At 47.4% G+C, this 25,068-nt stretch overlaps 2 protein-coding genes across 7 annotated transcripts in view; one reads left to right on the top strand and one right to left on the bottom strand.

Moving 5' to 3' along the window:
- Nucleotides 1–25,068, bottom strand: part of LOC148454306 (uncharacterized) — a 256,305-nt gene that overhangs the window by 68,119 nt on the left and 163,118 nt on the right. Inside the window, exon 2 of one of the 5 annotated variants that reach the window (XM_088461061.1) lies at nucleotides 11,044–11,073. The exons of 2 other annotated variants lie outside the window; for them this stretch is intronic. In XM_088461061.1, the coding sequence (XP_088317187.1) occupies nucleotides 11,044–11,073 (30 nt within the window). Of the gene's footprint in view, nucleotides 1–6,126; nucleotides 6,164–11,043; nucleotides 11,074–25,068 lie in introns of those variants that run through there. 2 more of the 5 variants (XM_088461059.1, XM_088461063.1) reach the window with 2 other exon arrangements.
- LOC148454308 (uncharacterized) overlaps nucleotides 8,306–25,068 on the top strand; it is a 193,666-nt gene continuing 176,903 nt past the window's right edge. The window contains exons 1-6 of one of the 2 annotated variants that reach the window (XM_088461069.1): nucleotides 8,306–8,388; nucleotides 14,717–14,881; nucleotides 17,296–17,487; nucleotides 17,678–17,795; nucleotides 17,873–17,970; nucleotides 18,120–18,747. In XM_088461069.1, coding sequence (XP_088317195.1) covers nucleotides 14,804–14,881; nucleotides 17,296–17,487; nucleotides 17,678–17,795; nucleotides 17,873–17,970; nucleotides 18,120–18,747 — 1,114 coding nt within the window. In that variant the 5' untranslated portion in view covers nucleotides 8,306–8,388; nucleotides 14,717–14,803. Of the gene's footprint in view, nucleotides 8,389–14,716; nucleotides 14,882–17,295; nucleotides 17,488–17,677; nucleotides 17,796–17,872; nucleotides 17,971–18,119; nucleotides 18,748–25,068 lie in introns of those variants that run through there. The other variant, XM_088461068.1, reaches the window with a different exon arrangement.

Consider the following 25,068-nt stretch of genomic DNA (forward strand, 5'->3'; position numbering starts at 1 on the left):
ACTAACTGAACTAGTAACCGAATGTCCTGGGCTTTGTCTTTCGGTAGAAAAACCTGCTATAACCTTAAATTCAGGATCATCCCCAGAACTGGAGTCTCTGAGACGGAATTCAGTTGGATTTTAAATTGAACATCCAGCTGTGCTGCATCACAGTCCTGTATATCAGTAAGGCGTCGTCCAAGAGAAGAGATTCTGATGGGACCTTGATCAAAAGGTCATCTAAGTAAGGAATTATGGTCACCCCTGATGTACGAAGGTGTGCAATCATGACAGACATAACCTTGGTGAAGACACGGGGTGCAGAGGATAAATCGAACAGCAACGCCCGAAACTGATAGCGCTCGTGTAATATCGCAAAAAGCAGGAAAGCTTGCGGCGGTTCCCAAATTGGAACATGTAGATATGCACCTTTTATATCCAGAGAAATTAGAAACTCCGCAGGTTCCAAACTCACAATTACAGATTGAATCAACTACATCTTGAAGCGATAAACCATCAGATACTGGTTTAAAGACATGAGGTTCAGGATTGGCCTGACAGACCCATCCAGCTTGGGCACCACAAAAAGGTTTGAGTAGAAACCCAGACCCCGTTGATGTACCGGAACCAGCACTGCTGAATGTAGCAAAGACTGAATTGCCTCTTGCAGAACCTTTGCCTTGTCTGCTGACACCGGCAGACCCGTAGTGAAAAAAACGATTTGGAGGTGAAGCTTCGAAATCTATTTTGTACCCTACGGGGAGTAATCTGCGATTCCAAGGGTCCGAAGAGGTCTGGTTCCAAACCTGTTGAAAAAAAGTCTTTAATCGAGCTCCAACCATAGGAGATCCCATTTGGGATGGGAGACCATCATGCCACCTGTTTTTCAACTGGCTTTTGTTCCTGTCGACGTGCAACCGTCTGTGGGCGACCCCTACCTCTGCCACCTCTAGCCTACGTGGTAGCACCTCTTGCTCTACCATGAAAGGGCTGCGGAACACGAAAGGAGTAAAACGTTGGAGCAATGTAAGGTCTTCTAGGTGTCGGGGCAGGTGAAAGGAGGAAAGTAGACTTACCCCCAGTTGATTATGATATCCATTTGTCCAGCTCTGGACCAAAAAGCATATCACCAGTGAACTGCAAACCTTCAACCGTCCGCTTGGATTCAGCGTCCGCTTGCCAAGAACGCAGCCAGAGACCTCTACGGGCTGCAATAGCAGAAGCGGATATACGAGCACTAATCTGGCTGATATCCTTGGAAGCTTCGTCTAGGTAAACTGACGATTCATAGATGTGTTCTGCTAGCAGTCTCAGCTCTGCTCTGGATGTACCAAACCCGCAATCAGCTGCTCCGCCCAGACGACAGCCTTGTTAGCACTCCTTCCGCAGAGTACACAGAGCATAGTGTTGTTTCCAGCTTACGATCTGAAGGGTCCTTGAGTGACGTAGCACCAGGAACTGGAAGTGTCGTTTTCTTTGATAGGCGAGAAACGGACACATCCACTGAAGGAGATGTTTCCCACTTTTCCATCATAGAGGATGGAAATGAATAGCTGACAGCAGAATGTTGTGGAATATAGAAACGCTTATCCGGTTGTCTCTGGCAACTAAAAGTTGGTCATGAAGCTGTTGTGAGAAGGGAAAACAGACTTTTTTGTTGCTTGCCAAACAAATTAAACTCCTGAGATTCAGGTTCTATGTACTCAGGAACATTGAGGAGAACCAGATTCTAAATCTGGCGGTGCGGACCCAACATCTTCCAAAACCTCTTCAACTTACCCTCCTCATTTTCCTCTTGTGAGGGGTGTTTTTCGTTTGAATCATCCGACTGGATTACTGTCTGTAGTGGACGTTTCTTTGACGGCTTTTGATAGGAAGTAGAGGGTATGTTACTAGTGGAACCCATTATATTTACCAGGCTTTACACTGAATTGGCCAAACCTGTCGCCCAGGGCGGTTGTGACCGGCAAGACTCGGCCAACTCTGACGTTATCACGGCCATAACTCCCGCTTGGTCAAAGGCCTATGGACGAGTAGGCGATGCAGTGATAGGGATAGGTGGATCCCTACTGTACAAGCATCACATAGTGTAGAGTCAGTAACATTTGGCTTTGTTTGTTCATTATCTGTGAAGCCTTGGTGGCCCTGCCTGTCATGCCCACTCACACAGAATCAGTAACAGATATAGTAGAAACAGAAGGCTAATGGGACAGAGGAGGATTCACACCACAACCCTCCCCAATTACTGGGTTCCCTGCAGCACCACCCAATAATAGCACCCCAGTGTACTCACAGCCCTTTCAAAGGATCCTGCTGTAACAGGATGCCTGGAGAATCAGCCTTCTGTACACGATGCCTGTACTCAGCCTGTAGTGCAGAGAGCAGGCAGACACGTGTGTCAAGTCAGCAGCACAGCCTTTGGCGCACAGGGAGAGAGCCTGCGCTGATTAGCTCCACCCCCTTCAACCTCCCCAGCTCTCAATATGGCTCCCCCGCCTATATAGATGATCAGCCTTGCCTAACAGCGCCGCGCTGTCCTCCCACGTCAGTGTAACAGCGGCGCGTGCAAGCGCTGTACTCCCCCGACTAGCGGGAGGTGGGGGACTCTGGAGAGACGCGCGATAGCGGTGTTCACTGCCGGCATCTGAGGGAGGGTGGGCGACCTGGGCGGTGGGGGATGTGCAGCTCGGTTGTATACTCACTGCGCTCCCCTGTATCCTCTTCCCTGGCTCTCACTGAAGGACACTTGCTGCTTGCGGCGGTGAGGAGCTGTCAGGTGCTTTCTACAGAAGCCCTGTGCACTTCTCCCTGACTTGGTGGCCCTGAGCTAGGACTCCAACCTTTAGTGAGGTGGCGAAGGGTCTCTTTAGTTAGTAAAACAAAATAAAAAATACCACTGGAGTCCAGCATGAAGTGACCAGCTCCCTGGCACTTTTTGCTAAAACTGAGGGGCTGGTGGGGCAGAGGGGGAGGAGCATCACACTTTTAAATTATTTAAAGTGCCAGCTCCACTATCCACGCCTCTATACCACAGTGTACTAAGTCTCCAGTGTCCTCTAGTGGAAGAAAGAGAAAAGTGAAGAGATGTATGTTGGTGTGGTTTGGTCAATGGTTTTATGTGCAAGTGTATTTTATATTGAATACAATAGAAGACCGGTAACCAGTGGAGGGACTGACAGAGCGGAGAAGCAGATGATGAATGTTTAGCGAGGACGATCAGTCTCGCAGATGCATTCATTATGGACTGTAGCGGTGAGAGCCTGTTTTTGGGAAGACCAGTAAGGAGACTACTGCAATAGTCGATGCAGGAAATAATGAGTGCATGGATTAGAGTTTTTGCAGTGTCTTGTGTAAGATCATGTCGAATTTTAGCTATGTTTTTTAGATGTATGTAACAGGATTTAGAGACAGATTGAATGTGGGGAACAAAGGACAGTTCAGAGTCAAGGATGACACCTAGGCAGCGAGTTTGTTGGGTTGATTGTTGAGTTGTCAACAGTGATGGAGATATCAGGTTAATAATTACTATTGGCCAGTGGATATATTAAGTTTGAGGTGGCGAGATGCCAGCCAATATTAAATGGCAGAGACACATTCAGTGCCGCGAACCAGCACAGATGGTGACAAATCTGGGGAGGATGGGTAGATTTGAGTGTCGTTTGCGTATAGATGACACTGAAAACCCAAAAAGGTGATTAGTTTGCCAAGAGAGTTGGTATAGATGAGAAAAGCAGAGGACCAGACTGAGCCATGTAGTCTCCAACTGATACAGGTAGTGAAGAGGAGACGGAATCAGAAAAACAAACAGTAAAAGAGCAATCAGATAGGTGGTATGAGAACCAAGAAAGGGATGTGTCCTGAAGACCTAGGGATTGTAGTGTTTGTAGGAGAAGAGTTTGCTCATCAGTGTCAAAGGCAGTAGAGAACTCTAGATGAATAAGACGTGAGTAATGGCCTTTAGCCTTGGCAGTGACCAGATCAATTACTACCTCTGTCAGGGCTGTCTCTGTGGAGTGTTGGGAATGAAAGCTGGACCGACCTGGGTCCAATAAGTTGTGGGTGTTAAGAAAGTGTGTGAGGTGGGTGTAGGCAAGTCTCTCCAGTAGCTTGGAAGGGCGAGGGAGCTGGGAGATAGGACGGTAATTTGAGAGAGAGTTAGGGTCAGAATTTTTTTTTTTTCCAAATGGGAGTAATCATTGCATGTTTGTACACTGATGGAAAGATACCAGTAGAGAGTGGAATTACAGATTTAGTTAAGGGTGGGATGAACACAGGAGACAGAACATTACTGATGTGTGAGGATATAGGATGAAGAGGAGAGGTAGTAGAGTAGGAGGGTGAGGAGAGCGTAGATACTTCATCTTAATTTGTGGGGTAAAATGAAGAAAATGTGCCGGGGGGATCAGGTAGGGAATAGAGCAGGTCACTGCCTGGGGAAGAGCATACCATTTCCTTTCTGATCTTATCAATCTTGTCCGTGAAATTGGAAGCAAGATCTTGTGCACAGATAGTAGCAGGTGGGTTGGGTGAGGGGTAAGAAGTGATTTAAATGTATAAAAAAGTTGCTTGGGGTTAGAGGCTTGGGCAGAGATGAGAGATTGGAAATGTTTGTATGGCAGTGTCCAGAGCATTACAGTAAGGGTTAAATTTACTAAAGTGAGAGTTTTTAGAAGTGAGTTTTAAAAGTGATGTTGCCCATAGCAAGCAATCAGATTCTACTTAACATTTAACTAGCACCTTCTAGAAGATAATAGAATCTGATTGGTTGCTATTGGCGACATCACTTTTAAAACTAAACTCTTCTAAAAACTCTCACTTTAGTAAATTTACCCCTAAGAGTGGTAGATAGTCTTACATGTGAGGAAGTCACTTTGAGTACGAGATTTACGCCACTGACGTTCTACTTTACGTGAAAGTTTTTGCAGGTGTCTTGTTAATTTAGAATGCCATGGCTGACGTCTAAGTATAAGTGTATGGTGATGGGTAGCTGGAGCTATTCATTCAGAGCTATTTCTAGAGTCTAGTTCAGGTGTGAATGTAGAAATTGGTGAGAATAGCTGTCACAGAGAAGTGAATAGTTGTTGAAAATTAACATCATTAAAATCTAATATGCGGGTGTGAGGAGGCTTGGCTGATTTAATTGACATTGAGGTTGACATAATGGAGGAGACTGTGCAGGTGATAAGGCTGTGATCTGAGAGAGGGAAAGGACTGTTAGTGACTTCAGAAACGGAACATAGTCTGGTGACTACAAGAACAAAGCAGTGACCCTCCTGAAGAGTAGAGGAGACCATTGGGAGAGGCAGAGAGAGGAGGTTACAGAGAGTAGATTGGAGACATGAGGAGATTGGGGACTGTCAGTAGTGATACTGAAATCTCCCATGATGATGATGGTGGAGATGTCTGAGGATAGGAAGTGAGGGAGCCAGGCAGAAATATGTTCCAGAAATTGTTAGGTGGGCGATAGACAGCAACACACAGAGAGAAAGGGGTGACAGTCCTGATAGAATGTACAAATGATGTAACTGTGAGTGATGGTACCTGTGGGAGATCTGTGTATGTGATAGATTGGGACAGTAATATTCCTACCCCACCTCCTTTACTATTACCAGGCCTGGAGGTGTGTGTGACATGTAGGTCACCGTGTGACAGTGCTGCAGGGGAGGGAGTGTCTGATTGTGTGACAGTGCTGCAGGGGAGTGAGTGTCTGATTGTGTGCCAGTGCTGCAGGGGAGGGAGTGTCTGATTGTGTGACAGTGCTGCAGGGGAGGGAGTGTCTGATTGTGTGCCAGTGCTGCAGGGGAGGGAGTGTCTGATTGTGTGCCAGTGCTGCAGGGGAGGGAGTGTCTGATTGTGTGACAGTGCTGCAGGGGAGGGAGTGTCTGATTGTGTGACAGTGCTGCAGGGGAGGGAGTGTCTGATTGTGTGCCAGTGCTGCAGGGGAGGGAGTGTCTGATTGTGTGCCAGTGCTGCAGGGGAGGGAGTGTCTGATTGTGTGCCAGTGCTGCAGGGGAGGGAGGGTCTAATTGCGTAAGACAGAGCGTGCATTCCTTAAGGCACATTTTAGTAACTTGGAGGGTTATGTGTGTATAAAGGGGGCCACCATACCTGCTCTCCCCTGTACAATAAATGACAGTCTCCTCTTACCCAGTGATGTGAGGGGCCGGTGATTCTCCATCATCACGTCCTTGTGACCCCTGTGTTTCTCTATATACATCTCCTCCTGCATGGGGACATAGACAGTGACATCCTGGCACCTTATAGTAACCTGACACACACAATGATACAGTCATCACCCAGACACATGCCCTGGTGTTACTGTATAATGTCCCATTCCCAGCAGTCACCTCTCCAGTCATCACCCAGACACATCCCCTGGTGTTACTGTATAATGTCCCCTTCCCAGCAGTCACCTCTCCAGTCATCACCCAGACACATCTCCTGGTGTTACTGTATAATGTCCCATTCCCAGCAGTCACCTCTCCAGTCATCAGCCCCCCTGGTGTTACTGTATAATGTCCCATTCCCAGCAGTCACCTCTCCAGTCATCACCCGGACACATCCCCTGGTGTTACTGTATAATGTCCCATTCCCAGCAGTCACCTCTCCAGTCATCACCCGGACACATCACCTGTGTTACTGTATAATGTCCCATTCCCAGCAGTCACCTCTCCAGTCATCAGCCCCCCTGGTGTTACTGTATAATGTCCCATTCCCAGCAGTCACCTCTCCAGTCATCACCCAGACACATTCCCTGGTGTTACTGTATAATGTCCTATTCCCAGCAGTCACCTCTCCAGTCATCACCCGGACACATCCCCTGGTGTTACTGTATAATGTCCCATTCCCAGCAGTCACCTCTCCAGTCATCACCCAGACACATCCAGCGGTGTCACTGTATAATGTCCCATTCAGGTAATATATCCCAGGACTCACTGGTATATACTATAGGTACAGAGACCCCCAGTGCTGCTGTATGAGGAGACTGTGTGACAGTACAGGGTATATAGCCCAGGCCTCTCCTCACTAGTATATACTATAGGTACATAGACCCCCAGTGCTGCTGTATGAGGAGACTGTGTGACAGTACAGGGTATATAGCCCAGGCCTCCCCTCACTGGTATATACTATAGGTACAGAGACCCCCAGTGCTGCTGTATGAGGAGAATGTGTGACAGTACAGGGTATATAGCCCAGGCCTCACCTCACTGGTATATACTATAGGTACACAGACCCCCAGTGCTGCTGTATGAGGAGGGTATATAGCCCAGGCCTCCCCTCACTGGTATATACTCTAGGTACAGAGACCACAGGCCTCTCCCACTGTATAGTAGGACACATCAGGCTGCTCCTCCTGTATAATAGGGCACAACAGGCTGCTCCCCTGTATAGGACACCACAGGCTGTTCCCTCTGTATAGTAGGACACCACAGAATGCTCCTCCTGTATAGTAGGAAACCACAGGCCACTCCCCCTGTGTAGTATGGACACCATAGGCTGCTCCCCCTTTATAGTAAGACACCGCAGACTGCTCCCCTGTATAGTAGGACATTGGAGACCACTCCCCGTTTATAGTAGGAAACCGCAGGCCGCTTCCCCTGTATAGGACCCTGCAGGCTGCTCCTACTGTATAGTAGGATACTGCAGGTCCCTCCCACTCCCCCGTATAGTATGGACACAGCAGGCTGCTCACCCTGTATAGTAGGACACCACAGGCAGCTCACCCTGTATAGTAGGACACCACAGGCAGCTCACCCTGTATAGTAGGACACCACAGGCCGCTCCACCTGTATAGTAGGACACCACAGGCTGCTCCCCCTGTATAGTAGGACACCACAGGCTGCTCCCCCTGTATAGGAGGACACCACAGGCTGCTCCCCCTGTATAGGAGGACACCACAGGCTGCTCCACCTGTATAGTAGGACACCATTACCTGCTGATGCCGGACACAGAGACGGCGCCTTCTGTGCGCTCTATGTAACCCTGTCACTGCCAGGCCTCAGCTCCCCAGCCGGCGTCACGTGTTTACCTTTAGGAGGTCTACGCTCGGCTTTAATTTTTTTTAACAATCTGATTGGCTCCTCGAAACGTCACTCACCTCATCATCAGGGAGGAGGAGATGGCTGCAGCCATAGAGACGGCGGGTGGGCGGAGCCGTTTTATTCAGCCCTGCCTCCTGGTAATCTCTTCTGCAGTAATGGTGACCATACATGTCCTCAGTGTTGGGAGTCGGCGGCCATTTTCTTGTATACCAGTCAGGCATCATACAGTAATAACAGTTATTATGGGAGCGGCGGCCATTTTCCCCTGGTCTGAGCTCTGTCTCCTCTGATCTATTCCCAGCACAGGAACAGGAGAGACGGAGAGAGCAGCCATTGTATTGTTCTGTCTGACTCTGACAGCAGCCAGGTAATATCATTATTATTATTATTATTATTATTATTATGTAGGAAGAGCAGACTCTAGTGTCACCTTGCTTGTCTACATTCGGAGTACAGCTGGAGCAGACTCTTGTGCTGCATTGTTATTGTGCCGGTAGGTTACACTTTAGTGCATATAGTGTGCTATTTTTATAATACAGGTGATTCAGACATTGTTGTTACTATAATACAGGTGGTGCAGACATTGTTACTATAATACAGGTGGTGCAGACCCCGTTTTTATTATAATACAGGTGGTGCAGACATTGTTACTATAATGCAGGTGGAGCAGACATTGTTACTATAATACAGATGGTGCAGACATTGGTGTTACTATAATACAGATGGTGCAGACATTGGTGTTACTATAATACAAGTGGTGCAGACATTGTTGTTACTATAATACAGGTGGAGCAGTCCTTGTTGTTACTATAATACAGGTGGAGCAGTCCTTGTTGTTACTATAATACAGGTGGTGCAGACATTGGTGTTACTATAATACAGATGGTGCAGACATTGGTGTTACTATAATACAGATGGTGCAGTCCTTGTTGTTACTATAATACAGGTGGAGCAGACCCCGTTGTTACTATAATACAGGTGGAGCAGACCCCGTTGTTACTATAATACAGGTGGTGCAGACATTGTTATTACTATAATACAGGTGGAGCAGACCCCGTTTTTACTATAATACAAGTGGCGCAGACATTGTTGTTACTATAATATTGGCGGCGCAGACCCCGTTGTTACTGTAATACAGGTGGAGCAGACCCCGTTGTTACTATAATACAGGGGGTGCAGACTCCGTTGTTACTATAATACAGGTGGAGCAGACCCCGTTGTTACTATAATACAGGTGGCGCAGACATGGTTATTACTATAATACAGATGGTGCAGACCCTGTTGTTACTATAATACAGGTGGAGCAGACCCCGTTGTTACTATAATACAGGTGGAGCAGACCCGGTTGTTACTATAATACAGGTGGTGCAGACATTGTTATTACTATAATACAGGTGGAGCAGACCCCGTTGTTACTATAATACAGGTGGTGCAGACATTCTTGTTACTATAATATTGGTGGCGCAGACCCCGTTGTTACTGTAATACAGGTGGAGCAGACCCCGTTGTTACTATAATACAGGGGGTGCAGACTCCGTTGTTACTATAATACAGGTGGAGCAGACCCCGTTGTTACTATAATGCAGGTGGTGCAGACATTGTTACTATAATACAGGTGGCGCAGACCCAGTTGTTACTATAATACAGGTGGCGCAGACCCAGTTGTTACTATAATACAGGTGGTGCAGACATTGGCCCTCATTCAGAGCCGCTCGTTAGCGGCAGTACGCTCGTTCCGAGCGATGTTTGCACATCTGCGCATGCGTACGGTTTTTAGCGAGTGCCTGCTATTTTGAGTGACAGAATGAGGCGTATGTGGGTGGTAACAGGGGAAGGTGCTTGAAAACGGGGAGTGGAGATCCGAACGCAGGCGTGCTTAAAGGTCAAAACGGGCGTATTATGGGTGTGCATAATTAATACAGCAGCGTCATTGACCACGTCACTGGGTTATTTTATAGCCAGAACTGCTCGCAAATTTGTGGTAGCAAACACCAACCACAAGAATAGCGAGCAGTTCATACGCTGGTCGATGTACTCGATTAATCTAATAAATAGCGGACATGACGTATGGTGCGAGCGGACAGGGGGCGTTTTTAACAAATAAACGAGCGTATGTTTTGCACGCTCGTTCAGACTTAGAGGCGTGAACAGACTGCAATTTGCGAACGGATCATTTGAATAGCCACCCCTTGTTTTTGAACGAACGACCGCAAATAGCGAACGGCTCTGAATCAGGCCCATTGTTGTTACTATAATACAGGTGGTGCAGACATTGTTGTTACTATAATACAGGTGATGCAGACCCTATTGTTACTATAATACAGGTGGTGCAGACATTGTTGTTACTATAATACAGGTGGTGCAGACCCTATTGTTACTATAATACAGGTGGTGCAGACATTGTTGTTACTATAATACAGATAGCACAGACCTTGCTTGGTAAGAGACTGCTTTCTGGTGACTTGGTAGAATACAATTAGTCAGCAATATCTGGTAAATATACACAGTGGAGTCACATTATTATGAGCACCAGCTAATAGCCAGAGTAGCCACCGTGTGCAGCACAGACAGCAGCTAGAGGGTGCTGGTAGGTGGGCACAGGTATATGGAGCCATGCTGACTGCAGTACATCCCACAGCTGCTGGAGGGTGCATGGTGGAGTATCCATAGAGCGAACACAACAATAGTTGCTGGGTGTTTATTCTCCGATGTTTCTCGCCTGACACACCAGCGTCCATCCGTTCGATGAAGCAGAAAACGTGACCCATCAGAGAAGACAACCCTTCACCAATTAGCACAGATCCAATTCCGATACAGGTGTGAAAATTGAGGCCTTTTCCAGCGATGCACCTTCGTTAGCATAGGTGCAGTGACCATCCGTTTGCTTTGGAGCCCCATACGCAGCAGGATTTGCTGAATTGTCATTTTTGGACACACGTCTGGTGACCCCCCAGGTTCATTTTGACGGTGAGCTCTTCTACTGTAGTATGTCGGTTGTCCCTCGCACACCTTCGTAGCCGACGTTCACCTCTCACATCAATGGCACGTTGTGCTCCGCAGTTTCCAAGTCGGTTATACCCAATGGTGCCATTTGTCCAGTCACGATACACCTTCACCACAGCAGCACGCGAGTCCACAAACTGCGCTGTGTCAGAAATACTGCCACCCTTGGCCCGAAAGCCAGTAAACATCCCTTTCTGCAACTCGGATAAATCGCCCCTTTTACCCATAACAGCAACGAGTGATATGTGTGCAGGCGGTAGTATCGCACACCTTATATACCCACCAAGCTAGCGCACGCCACGTGACGTACTTCATGGGCCTCTCGCTGACGACGTCAAATGCAAGAGGTGGTCATAATAATGTGACTCGACTGTGTATAACGGTAGTGTATAGATCCCCTTCACTAGTTGTACCTGGAAGTGACGTGGAGTGAGTGCAGAAGAGTGATTCCATGCCCATAAAGGCCACCAACAGAAGGAATTGTCCCCTCGCAGGATCTCTTTGCTCGCCACGCTTCGGGCACGGGGGCTCACTTCGCTTCTCACAGGTTTGTATTCTCCATCTATGTCCACGTGGATAGTAGGGAATGGCATTGGACAGTAACTGATGATGTCGGTACATCTACGGATGGGGATCTATCCACTACCACATGGAATCCTCCTGAACGGCTCAGCTCACTGCAGCGCCCCCTGCCTCTGTGGAGCAATCAGTACACGTCCTCATTTGGGGGTGGTTGACAAAAAGGGAGAAATTACAGCCTCCTCGTAGGAAGCTGCTGCTGCTCAGGACAGGGTGCAGCCCAGAATCCCTGCAAGGAGCCAGCTCTGCTCCTCAGCACTATCTGCATACACAGTGGGGAAACATGCCCCCTCACCACTACCGTGCCTTCTCCATCACTGTGACCAGATCTGAGGGTAGGATTACCACCTCTTCATTTTACAGGTTCCTGAGACGTTGCCAAAAACAGCACTGTATATGCTATAAAGGCCGCTCATGCCCTTTTATATGACTCTTGTCCCCTTGTGTCCCTTTGTAAGCCTCAAAGCCCCTTCATATGTCTCAGAGCTCCTTATGCCATTATATGCCAGCCCAGAGCCCCCACATGCACCTTTATATGCCTCAGAGCCTCCTCACACCCTTGTTTATGCTTTAGAGCCCCCTTGGACCATTTTACATTGGTTGCCTGAAAGTGTGACTCAGTGATAGTGTGATAGTATGCAGCTGGCATCGATAAACAGGAAGAGGTGCCAGTATGGAGCTATAGTATGTTAGCCTGCCATTCTGGGTGCTCAAACAGAGCTAGAGTTTGTTTGCCATCTATTCTGGGTGCCAGAATGGAGTTTTGAGTACATTAGCAATCTGTTCCCGGTGCTGGATTAGAACTCTGATACCCTTAACCAACCGTTTTTGGGTGTTGGGGTGAGCTCTTAGTATGTTAGACAGGTGTTTGGGCTACCGCAATGGAACCCTGAGTATATTAGCTATCTGTTCTGGAAGCCAGAATGTAGCTTTGTGTACAATAGCCAGCAATTCTAGGTGCTGGTATAGGGCTACGAGAACCTTGGCCATTCCTTATAGCTGCCCCAATTGGTTCTACCAGTGCCTTAGCCATCCATTCTGGGTTCAAGACTAGGGCTGTAATTACCTGATCCCTTCATTCCAGCTGCTGGAATATGTGCTGGAGCAGTAGTTCTATCTGTTTGAGTTGTCAGAACAGATGTTAGGTTACCAATTCCATCTCTTCCAGCTCTGAGAATAGGTGTCTCAGTACCATGGATGTAAGTAGAGCATTTGGCCCCACAGCAACATTTTGAAGAGGCCCCTGCAAAACACACACCCAGAGGGAGAGCATCTGCATACAAAGGGCCACAATAACAAGTCATCCTTCACTTTTACCCCAACACTTTGGACAACATCATATCTAGGGAGGGGACTAATAACCCTCTCATCCAGGAAGGCTCAGGCCAACCATGGTTACCAAGTCACTAATAGAGGGGGGCACCTGGGAGTGTCGGTGTAACCTCCTTTACATGGATCAGGTCCGCTTCCTCAGGCAAATTGCATCAAGTATGTGTCTTGGAGGTCCAGGACTCTTGGCCATGAGGGAGAGACATTGGTGTAACCTCCAGCAATGCCGTGTGTTGGTCACTGAGCAGCCCTATGAAGCTGGGTCAGAGGAACATCTGAGAAACACTGACTTAGACTTTATGGCTCTGGGAATGATGGGACTTAGAAGCTCATTCAGACCCGGATGCTAAGCTGTGCTCTCTCGCAGCCATCGGGGCGGATATGCAAATTTCGCGATCGCACAGCCAGGCTAAATTATGTCCTCTATGTCTTAGAGAGCGACGGCAGAGTGAACACTCGCAGGTGTAAGGACACGCACTTTTCTTTCTTAGCACACGTCATCTCCAGGAAGTGTGTGATTAATCTATAACATCAAGAGCCATCAGAGCTGCTCGCAGACCTTAAGGTAGACCCTACCCGCCGCAAGCACTGCGATCACTGCAGGCTGAAATAAAACTAGGTGAAGTGTACAATGACGCTGACACGCTAATTATGCACGCCCAATGAACGCTGTTTTGACGCTCGGACACGCCTGCGTTCGGACATCCACTCCCCCTTTTTCCGGAATCGGTATTATTTACCGCCGGACCCCTGCCCGGTGGTTGGAATCCCGACACCAGGAGGCCGGCAGAGGAGGAAATCCCGATCGTCGAAGGTAAGTATAGACTAACCTATTTCTAACCCTAACCTTTCCCCCCTGTACCTAACCATAATCCCCCCTCTAAGTGCCTAAACCTAACCCCCCTTCCCCGCCGCCTTTACCTAAGTCCCCCCGGGGGTGCCTAAAACTAACCCTCCCTCCCCCTAGCCTAACCCTAAGTCCCCCTCGGGAGCCCTAAACCTAACCCCCCCCCCCCGTGCGAGCGCGGCTGTATGCAGAGGCGCCCGACATCACTTTGATCGGGTTGCCGGGCGTCAGTCTCCCGGCGTCGGTGAAATGACAGGTGTCTAGATGTAGATGCCGGTCGTTTAACCCTCGCCGTGATATGACAGTCGGGAAGCCGCCGGCTTCTTGCCTTCATACCCTTTTTCCCAGATCATCCCATGTTACCACCCACAAACGGCACTCTCTGTCACTCAAAGGAGCGGCCTGTCTGTGTTCTTCGAGCGAGCACTTCCCCATCGCACAGACTAGTTTGCGCATGTGTATTTTGCCACACATGCATGTGCTCATGGGCGACAATCGCCCATAGCGAGTGAACGCGGCTTAGCGTCTGGGTCTGAATCGGCCCCTTAGTGGTCACTCATGTATTTTTATGGGCAACGTGATAGCATAGTGGACAGCATTAGTAATTCACAGCACAAGGGGTCATGAATTAAATTACTGAACAAGGCTCTGTCTGTGTGGATTTTGTATGTTCTCTTTGAGTTTGCATTGGTTTCGTCCAGGTGCTCTGGTTTCCTACCACTCTCCATAGCCACACTGGTAGGTTAGCTCGCTTCTTTCAAAACTACCTCTAGAACGTGTGTGTAAGGGCTGTCTATGTGGTAGGAAATGTAGATTGTAAGCTTCCCTGGGCAGGGACAGATGTGACTAAATATTCCCTATAAAGCACTGTGTAATATGTGCACACTACATAAATAACTGGTAATAAATAGCTTCTAATAATTATATTCATTCCTAGATTTCTGTGCAGTGAGGCGTCAGATCCTTGTTACTAGAAGTCACGTGAGGGTGAGACGTGTCCTGTATAAATCACTGATCACTAAGGATGGACAAGGACAGGAGTCACATGACTAAGAGGATACTAAATCTCACCCTGGAGATTATCTACCTGCTGACTGGGGAGGTGAGAGGATCTGGCAATGTCACAGTGACATCACTTATATCTATAGTAATAATACAGGGACATGACTGGGGAGGTGAGGGGATCTGGGAGTGTCACCGTGACATCACTTATATCTATAGTAATATTACAGGGACATGACTGGGGAGGTGAGAGGATCTGGGAGTGTCACAGTGACCACTTATATCTATAGTAATAATACAGGGACATGACTGGGGTGGTGAGGGGATCTGGGAGTGTCACAGTGACATCACTTATATCTATAGTAATAATACAGGGACATGACTGGGGAGGTGAGGGGATCTGGGAGTGTCACCGTGACATCACTTATATCTATAGTAATATTACAGGGACATGACTGGGGAGGTGAGAGGATCTGGGAGTGTCACAGTGACATCACTTATATCTATAGTAATAATACAGGGACATGACTGGGGTGGTGAGGGGATCTGGGAGTGTCACAGTGACATCACTTATATCTATAGTAATAATACAGGGACATGACTGGGGAGGTGAGAGGGTCTGGGAGTCACACTGACATCACTTATATCTGTAGTAATACAGGGACATGACTGGGGAGGTGAGAGGGTCTGGGAGTGTGACAGTGACATCACTTATATCTATAGTAATAATACAGGGACATGACTGGGGAGGTGAGAGGGTCTGGGAGTGTCACACTGACATCACTTATATCTATAGTAATAATACAGGGACATGACTGGGGAGGTGAGGAGGTCTGGGGGTGTCACACTGACATCACTTATATCTATAGTAATAATACAGGGACATGACTGGGGAGGTGAGGGGATCTGGGATTGTCACAGTGATATCACTTATATCTATAGTAATAATACAGGGACATGACTGGGGAGGTGAGAGGATCTGGGAGTGTCACAGTGACATCACTTTTATCTATAGTAATAATACAGGAACGTGACTGGGGAGGTGAGGGGATCTGGGAGTGTCACACTGACATCACTTTTATCTATAGAAATAAAACAGGGACATGACTGGGGAGGTGAGGGGATCTGGGAGTGTCACACTGACATCACTTTTATCTATAGAAATAAAACGGACATGACTGGGGAGGAGAGGGGATCTGGGAGTGTCACAGTGACATCACTTATATGTATAGTAATAATACAGGGACATGACTGGGGAGGTGAGGGGATCTGGGGGTGTCACAGTGACATCACTTATATCTATAGTAATCATACAGAGACATGACTGGGGAGGTGAGGGGATCTGGGGGTGTCACAGTGACATCACTTATATCTACAGTAATAATACAGGGACATGGCTGGGGAGGTGAGAGGGTCTGGGAGTGTGACAGTGACATCACTTATATCTATAGTAATAATACAGGGACATGGCTGGGGAGGTGAGAGGGTCTGGGAGTGTGACAGTGACATCACTTATATCTATAGTAATAATACAGGGACATGGCTGGGGAGGTGAGAGGGTCTGGGAGTGTCACACTGACATCACTTATATCTATAGTAATAATACAGGGACATGACTGGGGAGGTGAGGAGGTCTGGGGGTGTCACACTGACATCACTTATATCTATAGTAATAATACAGCGACATGACTGGGGAGGTGAGAGGATCTGGGAGTGTCACAGTGACATCACTTATATCTATAGTAATAATACAGGGACATGACTGGGGAGGTGAGGGGATCTGGGAGTGTCACACTGACATCACTTCTATCTATAGTAATAATACAGGGACATGACTGGGGAGGTGAGGGGATCTGGGAGTGTCACACTGACATCACTTCTATCTATAGTAATAATACAGGGACATGACTGGGGAGGTGAGAGGATCTGGCAGTGTCACACTGACATCACTTTTATCTATAGAAATAAATCAGGGACATGACTGGGGAGGTGAGGGGATCTGGGAGTGTCACAGTGACATCACTTATATGTATAGTAATAATACAGGGACATGACTGGGGAGGTGAGGGGATCTGGGAGTGTCACACTGACATCACTTATATCTATAGTAATAATACAGGGACATGACTGGGGAGGTGGGGGGATCTGGTAGTGTCACCGTGACATCACTTATATCTATAGTAATAATACAAGGACATCACTGGGGAGGTGAGAGGATCTGGGAGTGTCACAGTGACATCACTTATATCTTAAGTAATAACCGAGCAGATGGGAGCCGGTCTCGGAAATAGTATAAGTCCCACAGTTCTCACTGGAATTGAGATTTAGTACATGTTCTTTTCTTTTTGTCACTGACACAAATATGTCAGAGCTGCAAGAGATTCTATATACTCTACTTTTTTCTATATAAAGGAGATTGTTACAGTACTTGTTACAAAGTTATCACCTGAATAAACAGCCCCATTTAGGTGAAGTTTAATTTACCTTTTCATTGATATCTTCCCCAATACTCAGGATTACATAGTAGTGAAGAAGACAACTGGTGAGTGTGAGACATCCAGCAGCCATCTCCGTGTGTCAGGAGGACTGAGCAGTACCCAGAGCCCCATCACGGTGCCTCCACCTCACTCACTGATACATGAGAGACACAACGACCAGAAGATTCTGGACCTTACCAACAAGATCATTCAGCTGTTGACTGGAGAGGTGACTGCTGGGAATAGGACATTATACAATAACACCAGGGGATGTGTCTGGGTGATGACTGGAGAGGTGACTGCTGGGAATGGGACATTATACAGTAACACCAGGGGATGTGTCTGGGTGATGACTGTATCATTGTGTGTGTCAGGTTCCCATAAGATGTTAGGATGTCACTGTCTATGTCTCCATGCAGGTCGGGGAGTATATAGAGGAACACAGAGGTCTGTACAAGGACGTGATGATGGAAAATCACCGGCCCCTCACATCACTGGGTATGAGGAGACTGGCTTTTATTGTACAGGGGACAGCAGGTATGGGGGCCCCTATAATCACATCATCTGATAATCACATATATACAATGTACTCGGTCACTGTGTGTCTCCTACAGATGGACCCAGTAACAGAAATATCCCAGGGAGATGCCCCCGTCCTCTTTATTCACAGAATTGTACAGAGGAGAATCAAAGGATCCCACAGGAGCATCAGGTAGATGGGATTTAGGGTTTCACCGATGTAGCAAAGTGACTTTATATGATCTGTGGAGAAGCTGTATGTGTCTTATCAACCAGAATTCTTATACTTAATGTGATCTAATGAAACTTGACATTATATTTTATTTCTTTGTGGGTGCATAGGGTGGAAGTCTGGCTGATATAAAGGCAGAAGATGTAGATGGAGAAGAAGAGACGTATGTGACTGATAATAAGGCAGAAGATACAAAGGGAGAAGAGACGTATGTGACTGAAATGAAGGCTGAACATATAGAGAGAGAAGAAGAGACGTATGTGACTGATAATAAGGCAGAAGATATAGAGGGAGAAGAGACGTATGTGACTGAAATGAAGGCTGAAGATATAGAGAGAGCAGAAGAGATGCATGTGACTGATATGAAGGCAGAAGATACAGAGGGAGAAGAAGAGATGCATGTGACTGATATGAAGGCAGAAGATATAGAGGGAGAAGAGACGTATGTGACTGAAATGAAGGCTGAAGATATAGAGAGAGAAGAAGAGACATATGTGACTGATAATAAGGCAGAAGATATAGAGGGAGAAGAGACGTATGTGACTGAAATGAAGGCTGAAGATATAGAGAGAGCAGAAGAGACGTATGTGACTGATATGAAGGCAGAAGATACAGAGGGAGAAGAAGAGATGCATGTGACTGATATGAAGGCAGAAGATATAGAGGGAGAAGAAGAGACGTATGTGATGAGGCATCAGCAGTGTAAGGAGGAGGAAATTCCTACAGATATTAGTACAGGTGAGTAATAAACACTTACATTACAGAAAAGAGTCACAAATTCTCCTTGCTCAATCACTACAAAAATCTATTTTCTTCCACCCTCCTCTGTCACTACAAACTAATGAGGACAATGTGTCTGCCCTGTGGCCTGTGTCAGGAGCAATCAGCCCATATTATACTCCTGCTTTCCCCCCTCATATCATGTCACTGTGTGTTACCAGCCCAGAGATCTGACCAGTCTCCTCCCCACACTCTCTGGTGTATCTTATACATGAGGAGCCATCAGCCACTATTATAGTCCTGCTCTCCCCCTCATATCATGTCACTGTGTGTTACCAGCCCAGAGATTTGACCAGTCTCCTCCTCACACTCTCTGGTGTATCTCCTACATCAGGAGCCATTAGCTCCTATTATTCTCCTGCTCTCCCCCTCACATCATGTCTGTGTGTTACCAGCCCAGAAATCTGACCAGTCTCCTCCACACACTCTCTGTGTATCTCATACATCAAGAGCCATTAGCCCCTATTATACTCCTGCTCTCCCCCTCACATCATGTCACTGTGTGTTACCAGCTCAGCGACCTGACCAGTCTCCTCCCCACACTCTCTGGTGTATATCATACATCAGGAGCCATCAGTCCCTGTTATACTCCTGCTCTCCCCCTCACATCATGTCACTGTGTGTTACCAGCTCAGCGACCTGACCAATCTCCTCCCCACACTCTCTGGTGTATCTCATACATCAGGAGCCATCAGCCCCTATTATACTCCTGCTCTCCCCCTCACATCATGTCACTGTGTGTTACCAGCTCAGAGACCTGACCAGTCTCCTCCCCACACTCTCTGGTTTGTCTCATACATCAGGAGCCATCTGCTCCTGCTCTCCAGCATTTAAACATTTTATAAGTCAACCTTGGTAGTACAATATTGGGGTGTGAGGGTTTCTTAAATCTATGTGTCTGGAATGCTTGGACTCTTTCTTTCTCTACTAGGGGATACAGGTAGAATGATGGGTGTGAAGACACCGAGTTTAGGTGTGCATTATTCTCTCCTACTGGCCCTCATCGCCTTGAGAAAGGCAACGGTACATAGCTCCCGCACGGTACCCCGGGTCTTTTATGGGTTCAGGGATCACACAGTAAGCACGCAATAGCAAGGTACAAGAGCACCTTTATTTCATACACTCTAATTATACATGTAAACCGTAACCACACTATGTACAGTATATACAGGTAGCACTAACATCAACCACATTTAAAGACTATGACTATTATAAAATTCACACAAAGGAACCCTTCCCACCTAGACAGTCAATAATCCCCTGGGGGACTATGTGAGCACGGACCGCTGCACAGCTGTGAGACTCCGGTGGGCACGGTGCTGCTGCGAGAGGTACTGCTGAATGACTTGCTGGTCCTGGACGCTTGGCCCGAAGGGATTCCGCTACTGGCGAGAGTAGGGCACGCTGCAAAAGTCACCCAGCTCCTGCTGGCACACTAACCGCGCACCTGAGACAGCTCCGGATAGAGCAATAAGTTTTGGCTGCGTATCTGTCCCAGGTCTCCCTTTGATGAAGTCCGTTGCTGGAAGTCGGTAGGGTCTGCAATCCTGGCTGGGTCTGGAGGTGCCTCAGCCACTCAACATCAGTCCTGCCTCCCCGGTCAGGACCCAAGAACAAAGAACCCAGAAGCCCAGCTTTAGACCCTTTTTATCCACACAGCCCTGTGCAGATGTAAATGTCCCTGAGCTGCTTGGACCCCCTGCTGGGCTGGTGCCTGTGTGTATAGTTTATGGCCAGCCCGCATTCCTGAGGTAGGGGCTGGGCTAGGAGTGAATAACAGGTAGGAGAGAGTTCTCTGGGTCACTGGGTGCAATATAAGAACCAAGGTAATTGCCCACACATTGCAGATTGCTCAAAGGCGCCTACAGTTGTCCCTGTAACTATTCCGTGTGATCCCCGTGCAGGCAAAAAGGGGGATCATCACATAGGGGATCCTCACATACCTCCCCCTTCTTAAATCCGGTCCGAGGGGCTGGCTCCTGGATCGGGGCCAGTCAAGACGACCGGACACAGGGCCTGATTCAGAGCCGCACTCTCTTTAAGAGCGCTCGCTCTGAATCAGGGCGTTTTTTTTTTGTTTGTTTCGTGCGCTTGCTAAGCTGTGGGTGACCACCCACAGCTTTTGCGAGCGGCCAGATGATGGTCGCAACAGTCTCCCGTTTCGCCCAGCAGTTTTCTGAAGCCAGCTCAGTGGGTTATGGTCAGTCAGCACTGTGATTTCTTTCCCATACAGATATGTCTGGAGATTCTTTAAGGCCCACACAATCGCTAAACACTCCTCGACGGTGGCATAGGCCTTCTGTCGCTCCACCAGTTTCCGGGAAAGGTACACGCTGGGCTGGTCACCGCCATCCTCCCCCACTTGGCTTAGGATGGCACCCAGTCCATGGTCAGAGGCATTGGTCTGAACCAAGAAACGCTTGCCAAAGTCAGGGGTGACTAGCACTGGGGAGTTTGACAAAGCAGCCTTTAGCCGAGTAAAGGCCTGCTCACAGTCTGGAGTCCACACTATCTGCCTGGCATGTCTCTTCTTTGTCAGATCTGCCAGGGGTTGGGCGATGTTACTGTATTGGGGCACAAATTTCCAGTAGTAACCGTCGGTTCCCAGGAAGGTTTTGGGAAGCCGGCCGCGGCCAATTTAGAATGGCCTCTACCTTGGCGGGCTCTGGCCGCAGCTGCTCCCCCCCCCACTCGGTGTCCCAGGTATTGGACCTCTGCCATTCCCATTTGGCACTTGTCAGGGCGGATGGTGAACCCTGCTCGCTGAATGCTGCTTAGCACTTCCTTGACGTAGGCTAGAAGCTCCTCCCAGCTATTACTAAATATAGATATGTCATCCAGGTAGGCGTGGGCGAACTCCTGACATCCTTCCAGCATGTGATCTACAGTGCGCAGGAAGGTGGCCGGGGCATTCTTCATCCCAAATGGCAGCTTCGTAAATTCAAAAAGTCCACAGGGGGTTGTGAACACAGAGCACTCCTGTGCACCCTTGGTTAGGGGTATTTGCCAATACCCCTTGTTAAATCCAAGGTGGACACATAGCGGGCCCCAGCCAACCTGTCCAATAGCTCATCAGTTCGGGGCATGGGGTACGCATCGGTCACAGTTACCTCTTTTGGCTTCCGGTAGTCCATACAGAACCGGGTGGTGCCGTCCTACTTGGGGACCAGTACCACCCCTGCCATCCAGGGACTACGGGAAGGGGCTAACAACCCGAGTCGCAGCATTTCATCTATCTCGGCCTTAACCTGTCTCAACACTACTGGGGTCATCCTGTATGAGCAACCAAATATATCAGCCTGGCGCTAATAGAGCTAAAATTGAATAATGTAATACAACTGTAAACACCTATGGGTCTGTGTAAACCCAATTAAAGATCACCTGATGATCACAAACGTAAACTACAATGATGGTGTTGCGCTAATTAATATTATATTAATTATAAGCAAATACTTAGCATGGTAGAAAATAAATTCAAGGCACCAAATAAATGTATCTGACATAAATGTTATATATATATGGTAAACATGTCAAAAAAATAATGAATATAACATATAAAATACAACCTATATAATGAAGAAGTCTGTACAGACTAATCTACATACATTACAAAAGAACCTATTGATTCCTAATAAAAAACCTGCAATGGCAGATTCACTGAAACAGGAAAGATCATATAAATTGTGATCAATCTAAACAACCGACAGTTCTCACCGGACCATATTCCACATATGAGAGTCCTTAAAACCTCCTTTATTCTGACCTCCGGGTCTTATCGTGGGATAGTGCTTAATTAATCTCCAGATGTGTAGTATGAGAAGGAGTTGAAACAGAGTCTCCGCGCTAATGGAGCGCACTTTCAATCCAACCTGTATTGTCCAACAGGTATAGCAATTGGTGGTGTCTCTCAACCAACAGGCTGATGGATAAGGTTATCGTCAAACGGGGAAATCCTAACGCTATAATGAAGTCAGCATGTGACCACCTATTACCTTTCTCCATCTTTACTACTATACATCCCCTTATGTGCTGCCTATAGCCCTCACCCACAGTATATGCTGCACATTACTACTATACACCCCTTATGTGCTGTCTATACCCCTCACCCACAGTATATGCTGCACATTACTACTATACACCCCCTTATGTGCTGTATATACCCCTCACCCACAGTATATGCTGCACATTACTACTATACACCCCCTTATGTGCTGCCTATACCCCTCACCCACAGTATATGCTGCACAGTACTACTATACACCCCCTTATGTGCTGTCTATACCTCTCACCCACAGTATATGCTGCACATTACTACTATACACCCCCTTATGTGCTGTCTATACCCCTCACCTACAGTATATGCTGCACATTACTACTATACACCCCCTTATGTGCTGTCTATATCCCTCACCCACAGTATATGCTGCACATTACTACTATATACCCCCTTATGTGCTGTCTATACCCCTCACCCACAGTATATGCTGCACATTAATACTATACATCCCCTTATGTGCTGTCTATACCCCTCAACTACAGTATATGCTGCACATTACTACTATACACCCCCTTATGTGTTATCTATACCCCTCACCCACAGTATATGCTGCACATTACTACTATACACCCCCTTATGTGCTGTCTATACCCCTCACCCACAGTATATGCTGTACATTACTACTATACACCCCCTTATGTGCTGTCTATACCCCTCACCCACAGTATATGCTGCACATTACTACTATACATCCCCTTATGTGCTGTCTATACCCCTCACCTACAGTATATGCTGCACATTACTACTATACACCCCCTTATGTGCTGTCTATACCCCTCACCCACAGTATATGCTGCACATTACTACTATACACCCCCTTATGTGCTGTCTATACCCCTCACCTACAGTATGTGCTGTCTATACCCTCACCCACAGTATATGCTGCACATTACTGCTGTACACCCCCTTATGTGCTGTCTATACCCCTCACCCACAGTGTATGCTGCACATTAATACTATACAACCCCTTATGTGCTGTTTGTACCCTTTACCCACAGTATATGCTGCACATTACTACTATACACCCCTTATGTGCCGCCTATTCCCCTCACCCAGTGTATGCTGCACATTACTACTATACACCCCCTTATGTGCTGCCTATACCCCTCACCCACAGTATATGCTGCACATTACTACTATTCACCCCCTTATGTGCTGTCTATATGCCTCACCCACAGTATATGCTGCACATTACTACTATACACCCCTTATGTGCTACCTATACCCCTCACCCACAGTATATGCTGCACATTACTACTATACATCCCCTTATGTGCTGTCTATACCCCTCACCCATAGTGTATGCTGCACATTACTACTATACACCCCCTTATGTGCTGTCTATACCCCTCCCCACAGTATATGCTGCACATTACTACTATACACCCCCTTATGTGCTGTCTATATCCTTCACCTACAGTATATGCTGCACATTAATACTATACATCCCCTTATGTGCTGTCTATACCCCTCACCTACAGTATATGCTGCACATTACTACTATATACCCCCTTATGTGCTGTCTATACCCCTCACCCACAGTATATGCTGCACATTACTACTATACACCTCCTTATGTGCTGTCTATACCCCTCACCCACAGTATATGCTGCACGTTACTACTATACACCCCCTTATGTGCTGTCTATACCCCTCACCCACAGTATATGCTGCACGTTACTACTATACACCCCTTATGTGCCGCCTATTCCCCTCACCCACAGTGTATGCTGCACATTACTACTATACACCCCCTTATGTGCTGTCTATACCCCTCCCCACAGTATATGCTGCACATTACTACTATACACCCCCTTATGTGCTGTCTATATCCTTCACCTACAGTATATGCTGCACATTAATACTATACATCCCCTTATGTGCTGTCTATACCCCTCACCTACAGTATATGCTGCACATTACTACTATACACCCCCTTATGAGCTGTCTATACCCCTCACCTACAGTATATGCTGCACATTACTACTATACACCCCCTTATGTGCTGTCTATACCCCTCACCTACAGTATATGCTGCACATTACTACTATACACCCCCTTATGTGCTGTCTATACCCCTCACCTACAGTATATGCTGCACATTACTACTATACACCCCCTTATGTGCTGTCTATACCCCTCACAGTATATGCTGCACATTACTACTATACACCCCCTTATGTGCTGTCTATACCCCTCACCTACAGTATATGCTGCACATT

The sequence above is a fragment of the Taudactylus pleione genome, unplaced genomic scaffold (assembly GCF_031769625.1).
Source record: "Taudactylus pleione unplaced genomic scaffold, aTauple2 ptg001010l, whole genome shotgun sequence".
In the NCBI taxonomy this organism is placed as follows: Eukaryota; Metazoa; Chordata; class Amphibia; order Anura; family Myobatrachidae; genus Taudactylus; species Taudactylus pleione.